Source organism: Helicoverpa zea, chromosome 18, assembly GCF_022581195.2.
Source record: "Helicoverpa zea isolate HzStark_Cry1AcR chromosome 18, ilHelZeax1.1, whole genome shotgun sequence".
Classification (NCBI taxonomy): Eukaryota; Metazoa; Arthropoda; class Insecta; order Lepidoptera; family Noctuidae; genus Helicoverpa; species Helicoverpa zea.
In genome coordinates, this window is record NC_061469.1 from 6125054 (window position 1) to 6144149 (window position 19096).

The window sequence follows — 19096 nt, forward strand, 5'->3', positions numbered from 1 at the left end:
CATAGTATCTCGTTGGCGGGGTTAGAACGATTGCAGCAAGATTAGGCAGATCATGGAGCGGTGCGCGGCACATACGTGCGTCGATTCGTCCGTCCCCCGCAACTTGATTACAGTACGAGGGAGCGAGTGCGAGGCACTGAGTGGCGGCGCGCCGGCCCCAGCCACTAGTGTTTGTAAGGTCGTAGCCGCAGGCAGCCTCTCGCGGCCTGACGCTCGTTTACCTGTCTAAAAAACAACATTTTTCAATCTTTTCTTTGGCGCGAAAAATTACGATGTCGGCTACCGAAGAGCTCAGTGGCATTCTCTCGAGGAGGCAGGAGATCAATGATAAACTCGAAGAGGGTTTGGAGGTTAAGCCGAAATATAAATTCGTAAACGTTTATACGGAATTTCATGAGTTCTCCAGGAAGGAAATAAAACAATACGAACAGACCTTCAACAAGTAAGTGGGCTTTTTATTTTATCAAACTCGATTCTGGGAGATCGGGACGGCAAAGCCGCATCTTCGCAGAAAGCCGTGTTACACCGGCATCACCTGACCTTTATTGCTATAATTATGTGTAAATAACATCGCTATAATATTGTGGAAATGGAAAACAATACTTTGATGTATATAAATATAGTGTTTATGTGATCATTTTATGATATGGGCGGTGTATATTAGAAACTGATGAAACTTAAGAAAAAAATCATTGCCCACTAAAGCCTGAATTCTTGGACTTTTACCTTTGATGTTGTTAAGATAAAGTCGTAGATGATAACCGTCTTGATTAAACATGGGGTAGGTCGGCACGTCGAGTTTTGCAAAATTGTTAAATCTTTGTTTGTCGGTATATTTTATTTAACGATCTATGTAGGGTATAAGCGGTTAACTCGATAATGTTTTTGAGTCTTATAAATCAGATCTTAACATAACTGAGACCGTGTCTAGACAGCATCGAAAATCGATGAAACAAAGGCAAAAATGAAATAACAAATTGAAGAAAGACCAATAGAGTATTAACCTTATAAATGGCGAACTGATTCTGTGCTATCTCCTTTGACCTTTGCATACAAGCGCTTCATATTACAAATTATTTATCGTGTTTCAAAACATTTCGTGAACTTTAATAATACCTAACTACAATAATATGTAAATCACTTTAGGTATAGTCTATCCAGCCTAAGAATTCTAAAGCTAAAATTTTCTTTGTTTTATATTTTAGATTACAATAAGGCTTATGAACGCTAGCTTTATTGTCATTAGCATTAAAAACTAGATAGATGTTATACTGTCATATGATTAGAAAAACCCATCAGCTAGATGTACATGATCATCTTGCTTTCTATTTCATGTTCTTCCATTAACGTTTCATTTATATACACAGTTTCTATAACAATTAACAGCACTTCGAATTCTTATAAATCATTATTTTAAAAACTCTTTAAGTGTAATTAGTACCTACTTGAATACACGTTCTTAACAAAAACCCTATCAAAAGATTAATTGAGTCGTTAACATAATTGACACAAATACAATCACCACATTACTATAACAATAAGAAGCCGAAGCGAAAGTAACACTAACAGATTATTACATAAATGGAGTTCATATTAAAACGTAAGTCAAAAGACTAATTTATTAGGTGAAATGACGCAGCATCGTCGTGGGAGACAAAAATGAATAGAGTCACGCCATGTTTACGAGAATTTATAATTTACATCATAACGCGACTTTCATTCAACTAGGTAATGAACTAATGAGGTTACATAGCAGTCAGTTCACACGTTTCGCATAAAATCTTCTTCTAAAATAAAAGACAAAAACATTGTGGCAACTAAGTTAATTAATTGAATGCTGAATGTAACTTAAGTTTGGGTTTTATTACAGGAAAATATAATTTTCGTAACCTATTTCCCTGTAAACAAATAATGCTATTAAATTCTTGACCGTTATTTGAAGCTTACTAGTTTGAGATAGGCACCTACGTGTTTTCCGCTTTTATCTCCGTCCTTTTCTACCCCATATCTTGCATCTCTCTCGCACACCGACCAGTTTCACTCCCCACCAGGCAGGAGGCGACGAGTGTTCTCGGCGGCCACAGTTCGTCATTGGCGTCTTGTTTTCCGCCCGAGAAGGTTGGTCTAACCAACCGCTGTAGTATTTCGTTGAAAAATAAACTCGGTGCTCTCGCAGAACACAGGTGAGTTTATAATATTTTATACAATTTGTTAACGGTTCTACCGTTCGATATTCGATTTTGCGAAAATCAAGTGTTAATATTTTGTACATCTACCCCTTTTTTGTCACGATTTTTTTCCGTGTACTTTTTTTTCAGTAATTTGTTTTTAGAATGAGTGACTAATAAAGCAAATACAGATGCGGTAAATAATAAAGCTACCACAGCCCGTGCACGTGACTATGGAAAAGAAAGCAAACCCGAAGTTCCTAAGGCACCTGTGGCCCTAGTTCAATCCTGCAAGGCATTCAACTTTTTGACAAAAAAGAATGGTGTGAGGTGCGGTCCAACCAGCATCTCCTTAGTTCGGACTGGTCACTACCGCACTTGAAGAGGGCTGATGGTGTCAAGAAAGCTTTTTGGCCTTGAAAGATTTGGTACGTTCCACCTAGGACTGCCAGTAAGTCTGTTAGCCACCTCCCGTAGGGGTCGGCTCATTATCACGGCGTGTGATGCTTTTCGGCCTTGAAAGACTTGGTACGCTCCGCCTAGGACTGCCAGTAAGTCTGTTAGCCACCCCCCGCAGGGGTCGGCTCATTATCACGGACCCGCGCAGGGTACCAATCTTGCATGTTGTGAGACGCAGCATCATTACAAAGTGGGGACCAGTAAGTATACTAGCCACCCCCCACAGGGGTCGGTTCATTATTACGGACCCGCGCAGGGTACCAATCTTGCATGTTGCGAGTTGCAGCATTATTACAAAGCAGGGTCCAGTAAGTATACTAGCCACCCCCGGCAAGGGTCGGTTCATTATCACGGACCCGCGCAGGGTACCAATCTCGCATGTTGCGAGTCGCAGCATCATTACAAAGCAGGGACCAGTAGGTATACTAGCCACCCTCCGCAGAGGTCGGCTCATTATCACGGACCCTCGCAGGATACCAATCATGCATGTTGCGGGTCGTACCATCATTGCAATCTACACTCGCAGGGTGGCTATTTGGATTGACTCTCGAAGAGTCACTATTATAACCGTCCCTCGAAGGGAAATGGTAATCACACTCACGCTGAATGGCGTGTGACGCAAAACTCTAAAGGCTCCCTTGGGACATCACGAGCAAATTACAATAGGAACCATGTCCAACAGAGGAAACAGAAAGCGTCCAGGACCGCAGGCGGACTTTGACAACAAGGTACGTAAGTTTTGACTTACGAGGCGGGTTGCCTAACATTATATCAAGACCAATGGAAAGAAATGAGAGCTCCGCCTTTCTTATCAAAAATAATAACTGGGTATCGCATACCATTGGCCAAAAGCCACCTTTGATAGATAATGCCAGATTTGATCAGAGAGTCCAAAGAGATGGATGTCGTCATATCCCAAATGATAAAACAATAAGTTCTATAGATAGCTGCAAATTCTCCCAGCTTTCTTTCCAATATGTTTCTTGTGCCCAAAAGGCGACGGAAAGAACCGTCCAATACTCAATCTTAAGGTTCTCAACAAGTTCATAATTACGGAACCCTTCAGTTTAATAAATGTTTTTAGGGTGCTAGAGTTTCTTCAGAAAGACGACTGGCTGTGCAAGTGGATCTCACCCAGGCTTACTTCTACCTTCCGGTAGCCGAAGGTCACAGACATGTTCTTCGACTAGTACCTATACAGAAGAAGACTGCTTCAGATGACGTGCCTACCATTTGGCTTAAGCACGGCACCAAAGACCTTCGCCACAGTGACCAATTGGGTGGCTCAAGCCTTGAAAACTCAAGGGTTACGAATAATTGTGTATCTCGATTTTCTGGTGGCTCACCAAGATATATTCGCCTACTTTTGGATCATTTGCATCACGTTTGGGATGGCAAGTGAATAAATCGCAAGCATTATCAACAAGATAATGACAAAACGCACTACGTGACAAACGGCACGACAAACTTAGAAGACCTGCATGGCTTGATAGGACTTTTAAACTTCGCAAGTTTTCGTTGTCCCATACGGCAGACTGCATTACCGGGCTCTCCTCACCTTCCTCAATGCAGTGTTGAACAGCAATGTATACCTACCCTATTCATGGAACCGTGAGCCAAATGGTGAACAAACCATAAAAAGGGTTCTTTATTATAAGTCACGATTGAAGTAATGATCATATTTTATGAAAAATAACTAAGAAAAATACACTGACAACATTAGAAACGATATTTTAGAACGATGTCTGTGGAACTTATGCAATCTTTTCAAACTTATTTGAAATCAAATATAATAAATACCGTAAATTATTTTCTTAATTTTAATGAAATATGTAGTAAATCGTTTACATGTAAAAGGAACCTAGAAGATTTGACTGTCATATATAGAACCCTACTTAATTGAAGACCACAGATACTTAGAACATTTTACGTAAAAATGTGACGTTTTTGTCATTGGTCGGGTTATACCCACCATTTTGAAAAAGTGTCATTCTTTGGTTACATTTTGGGCTCACGGCTCGGTGAATGGAGTATAGCAATGTTGAACCTACCAGCAGATGCCTTAGCAGATCTAAAGTGGTGACTGGTCAGCTGCCACCAAACCTTGGATACTCATACTCCACTTCCCTGTCACCTTATAACCACGGACGCCTCCGATGTAGGATGGGGGCACAACTGAATGGAACTCCCGTAATGGGTTCATGGAACGAGAAAAAAAAAAAAAAAAAAAAAGGCTTTCACTGCGACCTGAAAGAGATGCTTGCAGTATTAAAAAATCTGGAAAATCACGGCGAGTTGCTAAGGAGATCAACAGCCATTTTTCAATGCAAAAATTGGACTGTGGTGTCATATCTAAGAAATCAAGGTGGCACCCGATCAATGAGCCTACCGAACCTGACATACAAAGTATTCAGTTATCTCGAGCTGTATCAAATCTATCACGTCGTGAATCCCTATAGAACAGTCATACAGACCATCTTTCCCGACACAAAGCTCCACCGGAGTGGCATCATGTATCGGCAGTGGACCTATTTGCCTCGAGGCGAGCCCAGGGACACATAGTTGTGAACTACGTGCCCCTAGATCTGAAGGATCCGAAAGCGGGGTTCCACGATGCCTTTTTACCCGCTAGCATGGGTATTCCCGCCACCTTACCTTATACCGAAGGTCCTCAGTCATCTCAATTCAGGAACGGGAGTTTATCTCATAGTAGTTCCTCGGTGGCACCAGGTATTTTGGCGAGCAGATTTGGAGTCCCGATCATTAGCAGTACCCTACACACTGATGAACCTCGAGCAGAAACCGATAGACACAGCAACAGGGATACCCCCTGCAACAAATGACACTGGAAATATAGAAGTGTGGGGGGGGGGGAGACAAGGAGTCTCTCCGACTTAAGTCTTCTTCAATCCACACGCAACACTTATCAATCAGCTTGGAGTCGATGGTTAAATTGGGGCGAAAAGTATGAAATTGGATCCCTTGAATCCTTGAATCCCTATTTGGACCTATACTTACACAATTTTTAGCGGACTTACACATAGTAAATAAACTAGCATACAATACTATTTTATTACACAAGTCAGTTATAGCTACACTATGCAATGCAGAAACCGTTGGAGAGCTAAGTTCACACGTTCTAGTCGGACACATTTTAAAATCAATAGCGCTGAGCAAACCTGTTCCCCGGGAAGCCGTCCATCTGGAATATTGACCTACTTAAGTGCAGTAAACGTAGACGAGAATAATCCATTTGCAACTTCCATCAGGCACACTGCTGCTCTTTCTTTTGCTAGCTTGTTTCGGGAAGGCGAGTTCATGACCTTTCCTTGCTTGCAATAGACCCAGAACATTTCAAAGACAACAAAGATAATTTAATCTTATGGCCAGTTTTTGGCTCTAAGATCGACAGTTCTAGTCATAGGCAGTCGGGTTGTAGTTTGATGGATAATCGGGAAAGTATAAATCTAAGTCCAGAGTATTGGGTCAGAAAGACCAAAGCCTTGTTAGAAGATAGACGGACATTGGCTAATTCCTCAAATTTATTTATATCCGTTAGAGGCCAACCAAAGGCAGCCACCCGAACGATGATTGCGGGTGGATTAAGACATTGTTAAAAGAGGCAGGAATAACTACAACCTCAGGAAGCTTCCGCTCGGCGGAAGCGTCAAAATCTGGGTTGACAATCTACCTTTAGACGATATATTAGCCAAGGGTAATTGGCGATCAGGCAATACATTTGCCCGTTTTTACAGAAGGGAAATGATACCCACTAATAGAAGTAGCAATTTATTATCTCGATTATTTAATTAATCCACCTGATTAATGTCTATATTTTTGTTACTATTGTTATTAAGAAGTATCGCATATTGTTTTTGTTAATTACTATTAGAAAATGAAATCAATTTTTGCTTTTGTTCTTGTATCTCTCTTTTAATTTTTATTACTCATCCTCCGAGCCCCTTTCCCAACTATGTTGGGGTCGGCTTCCAGTCTAACAGGATGTAGCTGAGTACCAGTACCAGTTAACTTTTATTACTAATGTACCTATATTCCAGGACGCAATACACATACTTACATGTGATTACTCGTGTACCTAAGTACCTATCTACATACACAATTTCATTGTGCTTTTGCTCACATTGGCGTCCACTTCCACCAGGCGATAACAAACACGTCTCAAACTAGTAAGCTTCAAATAACGGTCAAGAATTTAATAGCAGCGTTTTACCTGAAATAAAACGCATATTAAATACTTACCTTATTTGAAGCTTACATTTTAATTTCTGCCTGGTGTTTTCGACTCAATGACGAACTGTGGCCGCCGAGAACACTCGTCGCCTCCTGCCTGGTGGGGAGTGAAACTGGTCGGTGTGCGAGAGAGATGCAAGATATGGGGTAGAAAAGGACGGAGATAAAAGCGGAAAACACGTAGGTGCCTATCTCAAACTAGTAAGCTTCAAATAAGGTAAGTATTTAATATGCGTTTTATTTCAGGTAAAACGCTGCTATTGTACCTTGGTTAATTTGAGTACAAATTCAGTACCTATTCGTAAACATAGCAAGAGTTGAAGGATATTTCAAAATTATTAACTTTTAGGTTGGCATGGTACTATTTGATTTAGAATTTGAAGGAATGCAAACCGTATGAAACATTAAGCTGTCTAATCCATTCTCTTCTTCTTAGAAGACATCCTTAATAGTTAAATATGTTTGTGTAATTGCTAAATTATTGATTTCCTTATTTTTTTTTATCTACAGTTTTCATCAACATTTCTTAATCTCTCTATAACGAAGGGATATTAGATTTGTTAAAAATGATTTAAGTTCATATTACAAACGCGCCATCTTCAAACGAATCACGGATAGGAAGGAAACCAGCATCATACTTTTTTGTATTTTACTACAAAAGGGGACAGGACGGAAGTCAATAAAAGGCAAACAATCAGTGAGGTTCAAAGCGGGCCACAGAGGAACAACCCGCATTGTCCACTTATCTATGCCTCACTTACTATCGCTAAACAAACATTGTCAATAATGCAAACAAACTCCTTGCTATGACTACTCTGTTTGTTACTAAAACAATAACTATTCCTCATCGTTATTTTTTAAACAAATAACAACAATACCGGACAATTGCGATAGTCTTGATTGCTGTTTTATCTCGATTTCTACCACAGAATCTATAATGCTATTCTTAACACTATTAGGAAGGTGTTTAGGCAAGGAAACAAGTTCTACACATATGACGTTTCGGAAATCGGAAGATGAATAACAGCGGAAGCGGCTTAGTCAAGAAATACACATAATAATAATTATTACTCATGTTTTTAGAAAAATCGAAGGTGTTAAAGTATGCGACACCAATGATTCATTGATTGATTAACTCACATTGACCACGTGTAGAAACTGCTGAATATCGTTTTAATGTGTTACTGTGTGTGTGTGTGTGTGGTACTAGATCTATTTAGAGAATTAATGATTTTAAAGTTGGTCTCCACGAAGGGGTCCCAATTTTAGCAGAACCATAAATTCCATAAATTATACTCCACTGTGCACGTCATTTTTGTTAGAGACGCAAGATTGCTGGCAACATCATTAAAGTTGATCAATATGCATTCGGGAGGAAATGAGACGGGAAACGAGTTGATAAAGTGCGACGCGACAAAATCAACTCAAACTCGTATGAGTCACTGCGACTTTTGTTTTATGAAGTTGTTTTAACCTTACCCTCTGTTTCCGTAAGCATGTTAATCAACAAAGCGTAATAGGTCATTACCGCAATGAATCACTGTAGCGAGTAAACAGCTGTACTGACATATAGCACAATCACGCCACATAATGGACATGTCCGATGACTTAACTGCACTTGTATTGAATGCTTAGTTTCCTTTGATGATGACGCGGTCAGTTATACCGAACTGCACCTGTCGTACTAAGAAATGTGTGTAATTTACTGCCAATATCGATTTGATATCAACTACAAAAGATTTAGTTGTATAAAATGACAATTGACAGAAAAGATACGGATTTCAAAATGTTTGTAAACAGCCAAGCGTGCAAGAAACCACTTAGTATTGTGATAGGTTTGCTTACGGATAAATCCAGGTACCTACCTACGTTTATACACTTTGTAGTATAATTTAAATGGAGAAAGAACATGCAAAGCTTGTGGTTCTTTTGTAAAAGCACGTGTCCGTTTCCTAACTCTATTGACAAATGGAAACCATTCGTGTTTTACATCCATTAATAACATTTCGTCAGCAGTGGGTGTTGATTTAAATAATTGTGAGTGTTAATCGCCGTGACGCACCTTCTTGATCGGAACATAATCTTGACTACCTTGAAAAGAATAAATAGTTTATAATCAGGTGATTAAATTAATTCAAGAAGCTTTAAAAATGCAAACTTTCGTTTTATAATCAGTTATATATTTTATAATTATAATATGTTATGATAGCATTAATACGACACACGATACAAAAAAAGTTGATCTAACAAACAGTAGAATGTTTGGTGTCGATATTTGAACATTTCAATATTTAGACAACGAACAATAACGCTTTTGTTACAGGATATATTGAAATAGTAACACGATATGGCAATAAATATCACTTTTACAATACACGAGTCACAAAAGGCAAATTAAACACACAAGGTAGTTTGGAATTTGAATTTTAAAAGTAGGTATCATTAAATACTATTTTGGTGCACAGTGCATGTAGACGACTCAATTCCACTTTCTTTAAGTCTTTTAATTAAATTAGTATGTATTTATACCACTTGATACAAACAGTGTATTCATTTTATTTGTTCTTACTTGACTTGATGTTTTCGTTGAAACAGTAACGATCTAAAAAAATCTCCTAAGTACTTACACGTAGGTAAGTTCTAATATTTAGTTCCTTCCATGAGTCAAACGCTTATGTTTAGGTACGTTTCGCAGTATAAACACTTGCGCTCGCGCCATGCCGAGCTATTGCCAACTACTTACACGTATTCTTCCTAAAAACTGCTAAGAAACAATAACAATCACACGACCACATGGTTCAGATTGAGACAGAGTTTCGTTTTACAGACAATTTACATTCTATTCGTGTTGCAACAACGCTACATTTTGCGGTTGTATTGCAACTGAGAACTGCACCAGACATTGTGCTTACTGCCAGAACAAATTTGAACTTAGAAAAATAAAATTCCATTCAAATTAATGACGTGTCCAAAATTATAATGCTTTTAACAGACACTGGTTAACATAGACGTCTCGTGGACAGTGGACACAATGAGTTAGTATCAAGGTGCTATAACTTTATAGCCTGTGATAAAATTTGAGAAGGTTATCATATTCATTCGGCCAACCATTATCTACTAAACTATTGCACTTTATTTGATAAATAATAAGAGATCTTGTAACATAATTGTAAGCATCATATGCAAATTCGATCGACACGATTCCCTTAAATCGACACAAATACCTACGACCCAAATAACTAACAGGAGCAGACACCTAAAGTATACCAAACATTGGTGTACGGAACTGTTTGCTGGAAGTTCGCCAACATTGAAATGAGTTTACGTAATCGAGGCTTAATTGACGCTATGGTCATGTAACAACTGCAATCATTCATCTCGTATGCAGTTCTGACCTGACACAGAAAATAAAGCCTGAACAAGTAGCTGCGTAGTATTTCTAAGAAATTATCAGTTCCAATTGCCTCTAGCTGTAGGTAATAATTGTGATGAATGACGACAGTAAATAGCAAAAAATTGTCTGCGAACTACAATTTCTTAACAGTCCACATGAAAAACTATGTCACATGACATTAATGAAAGAATTAGAGAACTCTTAACAGTTCGCTTTAATAATATTGTTTATCAAAAGATACCATGGTGCCGTCGCCGATTTAATTTCTAAATAAAAATGACCTCATTCCGAACCTGAAGTAGGGATCTGGAGAAAAAACAAAGTGCTCTAGAAAAATTGGGGCGGAGGGTGAGACTAAAAGATGGGTAGAAAAGTATGATAGCAACAATGCGTAGCTACCTTTTATCCAACTATAAAATCTGCTTACGAAACTTCTATGTATTCCATCTCATACAATGAAAAGAGTCATTGATATTGATTACTACGTATTATGGTGTACTATGTACGCCATACAATTTAGGTAGTTCATTCTATAATGAAACCGAGCCATACAAGTCTCGGATTAATTAGGTCCTACACAATTCATTTGAATACTAGCATGGCTAATAAATTTGATGGATAGATTGTGGCGCAGAGGTTATAGAATTCATTAAAAGCGTCTGGCTTTTAGTGGGCCACTGTAATGGCATTTTATTATGACTGGCCTCATTTCCGTGGGTGTTTATAGGATAGTTCCAAGACATGATGTTTTATTGGGTCGTGACATGAACGATAAGACGATAAACGTGTCTTAAGTAGGTAAAGATAATATAATATAGGTAGATAGGTAGATTTCAAGCGAACAAATAAATACGCAGATAGGTGTCATGCTTGGTGCTGTGTTTATTTTATCGCGACGTGTGCTACTAGAAACAATGTGCTACTATGATTTTAAATATTTACATAGGAGCGATACAACAAAATTGTTGCCTTGAAATGTCATCATGTCGTATTTAGGGTTGTCTTAAACCTACCGTCAACGTATTTGAGCAACTTGAAATACTTGCCCCGTATTTTTATTTCTACGTCAATCTTTACTAAAATATATGACTGGATAAAGAAACACCGAAACCTCTTCTGTCTATGTTCTGGTCTGGATCTTATCATCTTGGTTTTTATTCCCTGTAATAAGAAACCTTTACTTATTTGCATTTTCAGTTTATACATATTTATTTGACCCTACAGTTAATTTGGCAGGCCTAGGTAATTTGGCAACCCTGAATATCGTCAATCATCTGTGTTTTGGTCATTGGACATTGTTTCAGATAGCAAACGAGCTATTTAAGTAGTTCATTGTCATTGAACTTCTTATAAATACGTACTTATTTCATTGTCAACTTCTATTTGCTTTTATTTTAAATATGACTAAGCCACCACTTATGTTATTGTACGAATAATATTAGATACAATATTGATTGTTTGAGCTTCAACGTCGTAAAAACACATGAGTCAAATTGTCCCCCGCAGAGAGAATGTCTGTGGAACGCTATGAGGCTGGACTTATAAAGTGGAATGTTCGAGATAATTTTCAGAGACACTTCTACGGTAGATACTATGTGTAGTGTCTATTGTATCTAATTTTGTGAGATATCTAATATAAAATTACACGATCAAAACGAGTAGCGTAGTTGTTAAATACTGCCGCAGCAGGGGCCTTTCTAAAAGTCTGTAGAATTTGTAAAAAAAAAGTACTTACAGAAATGTCTGTCATTTGTGTCGCAATTTCTGCCGTAGCTAGGTAAAATCTAGACGTCTATCAACAATATAAAAGTAGTGTTGTGGACATGCATCTAAATGCGTGTATTACTGGTGACATGGCAAACTAGTTTAACAAGATCATGAATGCAGGCATCGGCTTTCAACAGATGTGTAAGTCTATGTGAAACACTACAGTACTTAAGTACTTAGATGGCAAGCCCTAGGTAATTTCGCGAAAAAAACTGATATATGAAAAAAATATTCAGTTCTTTCATAATGTTAGGTCCTATTTTTTAAGTAGATAAATAAGGATTGTTGCCATCTTGTTTGGGAAATAATATCTTTCTTCTATATCAATAATTGATTACTTTATTTCGTATTTTATAACTCGAGAATCGAACCCTGCACCGCCTGACATCTATACACTGTGCATTTGTGCACGTTACGTAGTACCGTCAGCTGTCTTCAAATTCACCCACCGCATATTTTATGATGAAATATTCTAAACATGGAGAACAAAATGACGAGATTATAAATAAAATATGCGATTTATGAGTCTAGACTTTTAGAACGGCCTTCTGAAACGACATCCAAGACAATGAGAATCGTCTACCGTTGCCATGCCATATTCATAACCGCGACTTACCGGTACACACCTTTTTTTTTTTTTTTTCCGCTGTGGGTTAGCAGCGGTGAGGGAGTGTCAGACTCCTACTGACTAAAATCGTCGTGTTCCGTCATAGACCTTTTATGTACCCGGGCCGCGGTATCTCTTTCGAACAACCCGCAGCCCCGGCACCGGTACACACCTTAAATATTTTGTAACTACTTATGCAGATAAGTATGTAGTAATTTGTCCACAAACCATTATAAAGACTTATTTATGGTTGGTATAAATAGTGTTACTGTCGCTCTGGGGAGTTTGTTGTGTTTATGTCGCTCGCTTCCCTGCAAAAACATTGGGAGATGCGAAAGGCGGTCGGTTTAGGAACTCTCATATCAAAGTTTTTTGGTAGGTCTGACTGCCGATGCAGGGTCTCAAAATAGGACCGAAATCACCAAAATGACAGACCAATCGCAAACACATCGAATGTCGTTGGAATACGATTGTTCTTATATTAGTAGCAGAATGCCCGATTCGGTTAAAACTGCTATTGCGATTCAATTTTGACATTATTAACTGCGTTCAATGACAAATAGTAAAAATATTTTAAGTAGAATAGTACAATGGCAATGAAACAGAGCTACATTACGTACCTATAAGTAGGTCCAAACACCATTAAAAGTAACACCTTAATCTTAGAAATACGAAGATACGAGTATCGGAAATTAGCGTCAAAATTACGACGTGAACGTTAGTACAAATGACATGTGTAGATACCTTCCTATTCTTATAAGTACATGGTACAATCTCGTAGATATCTTGGAAGGATACAATAAATCATAGTTTTACGCTTCCCGTGACTCCAACTAGTATCTGTATCTATATCAGTTGTTTGCTAATGAAATAAGGGGATACATGGCCTTGCTTGTGCCACTCTATTGCACAGTAGTTGTTCAGCGTACACACGTATTATACACGACTGATACCTATAGGTAGGAAATTAGCATTATTTTACGCTTTACACATGCGGACAGGTCAAGGCGTACTTAGCTCATTAAACATGCTTTGTGTTATCCACGTCATAGACACCAAAAAACAAAGAAATACATAGCTGTATGTAAAAAAGGCAGAGACCGCCTTTTTATTTGTAGCTTATAATATTTAATGATAAATCAATTTAATGGACATTGTTATATTTATCTATTTATTACAAGTTTCTTGGTAGTAAATTGGTCTTTATCTGATACCAGAAGCGCAATGAACCGTCAATTGTAAATATGAAATGTCCCTTATGTAATCACAACCACACCCAAAAGGTGGATTTATAGATAACCATATTATACTTAGTATTATAAAATGATGAAGGTAGGTAAGACAACGTCGTGGTGGCCTAGTGGGCAAAGAACCAACCTCTCGAGTATGAGGGCGCGGGTTCGATTCCAGGTCAGGCAAGTACCAATGCAACTTTTCTAAGTTTGTATGTACTTTCTAAGTATATCTTAGACACCAATGACTGTGTTTCGGATGGCACGTTAAACTGTAGGTCCCGGCTGTCATAGAACATCCTTGGCAGTCGTTACGGGTAGTCAGAAGCCAGTAAGTCTGACACCAGTCTAACCAAGGGGTATTGGGTTGCCCGGGTAACTGGGTTGAGGAGGTCAGGCAGGGCAGTCGCTCCTTGTAAAGCACTAGTACTCAGCTACATCCGGTTAGACTGGAAGCCGACCCCAACATAGTTTGGGAAAAAGGCTCGGAGGAGGATGAGGTAAGACAACATTACCATAACAGGCAAGGTTTACCTTAGATGTAGGTTGATTGATAATATCTACCACGTGGGAAGAGGAAACTGTGCCATCGGTCTGTTAAATTATTTACTTTAGAATTTAATAATGTTAAATGTAACCATGGTCATAAGTTGTGAAGACATCGTAACTGCGTACGGTTAGCAAGAAAGGGCCTTTTACACAATTGACAGATTTTTGAATTTGAGTACGCTGACCGTACATAAAGTTAGCCCTAATTTAGCCTATAACTTATTTTCTTCTGATCATATTCTCATCTTATTTTTAATCAAGATGTCTCAGTACGTTAAGTGAACCCGTGAACATGCAGTTAGTAATCTTGGACGTTACTAGCATTAACTGCATAGTACTTTGTTCCATACTTTCAACAACAATATTTCGCTCAATGAATGTAACTAGGTGAAATACGTGAAACAGGTGTACGTGAGCCCCATATCAACAAGTCCTTAGTCATGATTGCATGACAAAACTACGCCAGTCACTACTCACGTAGATACTAGAACCTAATATGAAGCTACTACCCGACATGACAGATAATTAAATTAATTAATTATTTACCTGATGGTGCCTGATCGCTGCCAGCAGTGGCCATTATGTCACCTTATATCATAATCATAATGAATACAAATTCAAATTAATGTTAAGTAGAAATTTTATATCAGTGACATAACTCTTCGACATAACTGTGTAGGTAAAGTAGGAAGGTATATGCATTTCTTGACCATTTACAATTCATATTGTTACTTTCATTCGTATGCAGATGAACTACTGCTATTGATAACTGTTTATTTTATTATACTGCATTTTCGGTCTTTATGTTAACGTCTACTAGTATCATCATTTCTTTCTTCAATTCTTCATACAAGTAGTGCTGAGCGAAAGTGGCATATTTAAACGTATATAAATTAGCATTCCCCGTACATGACACTGAATAACGTAACGGTCATTCGTACCATTATGTGACATAGAATGTATGTCTTCTTTCTAATAGGTAGGTACAGGCCCGCCGTAAGCGGGCGTGCAGCGCGTGCACAGCACGCGGGCGGCACGTCCTAGGGGGCGGCAAATCTAGCGAGTTATCACGTAATATTTAAAAAATACAATATCTTTTTTCTAATGATTTGATTTCAATATTTCCGAACACAGCAATAGCGCTAAGAATATTACTTACACTGCCGGTTTCAGTTAGGTACATCTGTTGAAAGGACATTTTCAAAATTAAAGATTCTTAAAAACGATTTAAGATCAACCAGTGGCGTAGCGTGGGGCAAATGCTATTTAGGGGGCGGCAAAATTAAACCAATAAAATTTCAGAAAAAGCCGCCCTAGCTTTGGTCGTCTCCTATCAATTTTGACTGTTTCACCTTTTGCATCCCCAAAAAAATTCGCGCTCGCTGCGCTCGCGGCTCCATGTCAGATGTCGCATTTTGTCTTTGTTTAATTGTTGAGGCATTCAATTCCGAAAAAAACATTTTTCGCGCACGTCCGTTATGGCTTTTTATGATAATATGTTTACTTCATGAAAACTCTAAGGAAAATCGCGCTCGCTTCGCTCGCGGCTTTTGCACTTCACTTCTGTGCATATCTTACTTTTTGACTTTGCTTTGTTAATTTACAGTGGTTTTTATTTGTTTTGTGTCCTTAGACTAAAAAATTTTCGCGCTCGCTCCGCTCGCGCTTCCTTCTCGCGGTCCGGACCCCCTGGATCCGGTCCCCCCCCCCCCCTTATATATTTTTTGTCAAAACGTATGTAGTCGTAGGGCGGCATAATCAGTTTTGCACGCGGGCGAACAAACAGCTAGCGGCGGGCCTGGGTAGGTAGGTACATACATATGTTACGAAGAACTTTTCTTATTATGTTGTTTTGACGCCTTCTATCGTAAACTATAAAATGTGTGTAGTTTGAACAAACCTATGATTCCGCTTCAGCAGTCTAGAAAATAAGTTTTCGATATCGAGTTCTACGATAATGGTTGCTTTACATACTCGTAAATAGGTATATTTACAATGCATTTTAATGCTGTACTCGCTAGAATCATATTAGAGGGTAAGCTCAAAATGCGATAGGTTCAAAAAACAATATAAATAAATGTTTTCTTCTAACTATGCTAAAGTTCGTAGTAACGCCTACTGATCGATAATTTCTTTGTTTCAGATTCGATGAAGGTCGCGATGGCTACCTAGACTTGACTGAGGTGAAACGAATGATGGAGCGGCTGGGGGCACCACAGACTCATCTTGGACTCAAAGCTATGATATCAGAAGTTGATGAAGATGGAGACAACAAAATAAGCTTCCGAGAATTCTTACTCATTTACAGGTAAGCTTGATTAATTGCCTTTAGTCATATTTTCGCCACAAACCTGTTTACTAAACAAACAGTGCAGTATTAGAAATTCCTCCTCTATGTGTTATGTTGGTAGTCCCACCATTTAGTTAAAATGGATATTCGTTTGGCACGAGTGGGTACAACCGCCTTGCATATAGCTATGGTCTTCATTGTAGCGTTAAGGCGGTTATGCATTTAAATCGTTGTTTAGTTTAAAACCTAATTGTTAGGAGGTTGCTAGGCACCGAATTGACACTTCCCGCATAATACGTTTGAAGCAAGAACTGTTATTTAGCAATATCAATAACAATGGCTTTAGGTCATTTAGGTTGACTGACACACAACTGGGAAAAATTGTGGGAAAACACATTAGCGCGTGATTATTTAAAGTTATTGTTTTGTACTCATTTTAATTGGGGCTAGCCATCCTGTTTGTATTATGTCAATGCGTGCCAATCGGGAAAGAACCATTCGGGCCTCATTGGAACAATAATATTAAATACGTTGTAACATTACTTACATTATTTTCATTGGGATTCAAATTGACTCATATAGCAATTAGGGCAGCTGGTTGAGTCATGCCCATTTTCACCAACAAATACCAAAATTAAGGGATCCCCTAAGAGCATTTATAAGAATTTCGTTTTCACCAAAGTTTAGGTATCCCTTATCCATAGTTATTTATGTCAAAATTGGGAGAGCCCTTATTCTAAGTGGCACTTAGATTAAGAGATTGTTGGTGAAAATGGGCATAAGTATCTTAAATTAAAATTACATACTTATGTAAAGGCGCGTACCTACAAGCTACCTATATGTACCTATATAAAAACATATTTTCTGTTCTGTGCAATTACCGATCAATAAGTCGCAAGCACGTGTTCGACTCCCGCAAGGAATTTGTTTTTCGTTTGTCTTGGAGATTCTATCACCCCAAATGTTTCTTTAAACCTTCGAGACATGCCTCGAAATAGCTTAAGGCGACGACGACGTTACGATAAGACGTTGTGTAATTCTGCTTGAGAACCCTAAAATGTTTACCAACTTTGTTGACACTTAGGTGACTATTTCGTGCGAAACTATTGAGTTGATGTTTCGTTTTTTCTCATTCTCACGCTAATTCCGCACTTTTTGTTTTGCAGGAAAGCCCGTGCAGGTGAACTGGAGACAGATTCCGGCCTCGAGGCGTTCGCGCGCCTCACAGAAATCAACGTGGACCAAGTCGGCGTAAACGGAGCCAAAACTTTCTTTGAAGCCAAGATTGAGGAGCTTGCGAAGAGCAACAAATTCCACAACGAAATTATACAAGAACAGGAAGAAAAACGGAGAGAAGCTGAAGAAAAGGCCATGAGGAGGCAAAGGTTTAAAGAAAAAGCAGCTTTATTTCAATAATGCAATATGATACTTTATAGTTTATCTAGTCTTAAGCTGTTACCATGGCTTTACTGAGGAGGGAATATTATGGATTTTATAAATTGCGATTATATTTTCCTCTCTCACAGGATTCATGTTAGTTGACCTCATTGGGGGTGCTAAATCATGTAAATAAAAAAGTATATTACACATTTGAGAATGGAATTGAAATGAATGAGGAGTCTGAAGAATGTTTGAAATTATGGGAGTTACTACTTGTTTTCTATTAGGTACTAATTATACTTAGCCCAGATCTATAACTAATGTTACTAGTTAATCAATCAACTTGTTTTATATAAATACAAAATCATGTACTGTTAAGGCTGAAAGTTTGTTTCTATTTCAACTGATTTTTCTGGTTAGTAAGGAAAATATATCAAAATTACATTTATTTACAGTGGCCTAAAGATAATGAAGCTCAAATGTAAACTGCATGTTGCCTTGTCTATGTTATTCTGTTAATATTTTATACTTAGTTAAACGTGATGAACCATTAAATAAGTCACAAAAGAAATAAAGAATTATTATATTATAAGTATTTTTATTTTATTCTTAAATTACTACAAATATTAAATAACTTCAGCTGTATTGCTATTTAATGTATGTAACCAAATGAAATACAAAAAAAATATTTCAAGCTTGTAGGACAGCTTAACAGGATAATACACTTTCCCATATTTGTATAATTTATATTATTAATCTTCCTCAAAGAGAAAAAATTGTATGAAACATTTGTTTCTAAAATTATAATACAATGGGCTAAGTGCTTACCATGACAATCTCATGACCAAATTCTAGAATATATTTATAACATTCATCATCATCCTCTGAGCCTTTTCCCAACTATGTTGGGGTCGGCTTCCAGTCTAACCGGATTTAGCTGAGTACCAGAATATATAACATTCATCACACTTTAAAAGTTATATACAACCTTCTGAAAGC

General features: G+C 38.0%; 1 protein-coding gene across 1 annotated transcript; it reads left to right on the forward strand.

The window, feature by feature from the left end:
- Positions 1-107: 107 nt before the first annotated feature.
- Positions 108-18686, forward strand: LOC124638909 (EF-hand domain-containing protein D2 homolog). The gene is made up of 3 exons (XM_047176058.1): positions 108-442; positions 16571-16735; positions 17884-18686. The coding sequence occupies exons 1-3, from the start codon at positions 273-275 to the stop codon at positions 18131-18133; spliced, it is 585 nt and encodes a 194-aa protein (XP_047032014.1). The 5' UTR covers positions 108-272; the 3' UTR covers positions 18134-18686.
- Positions 18687-19096: the final 410 nt, after the last annotated feature.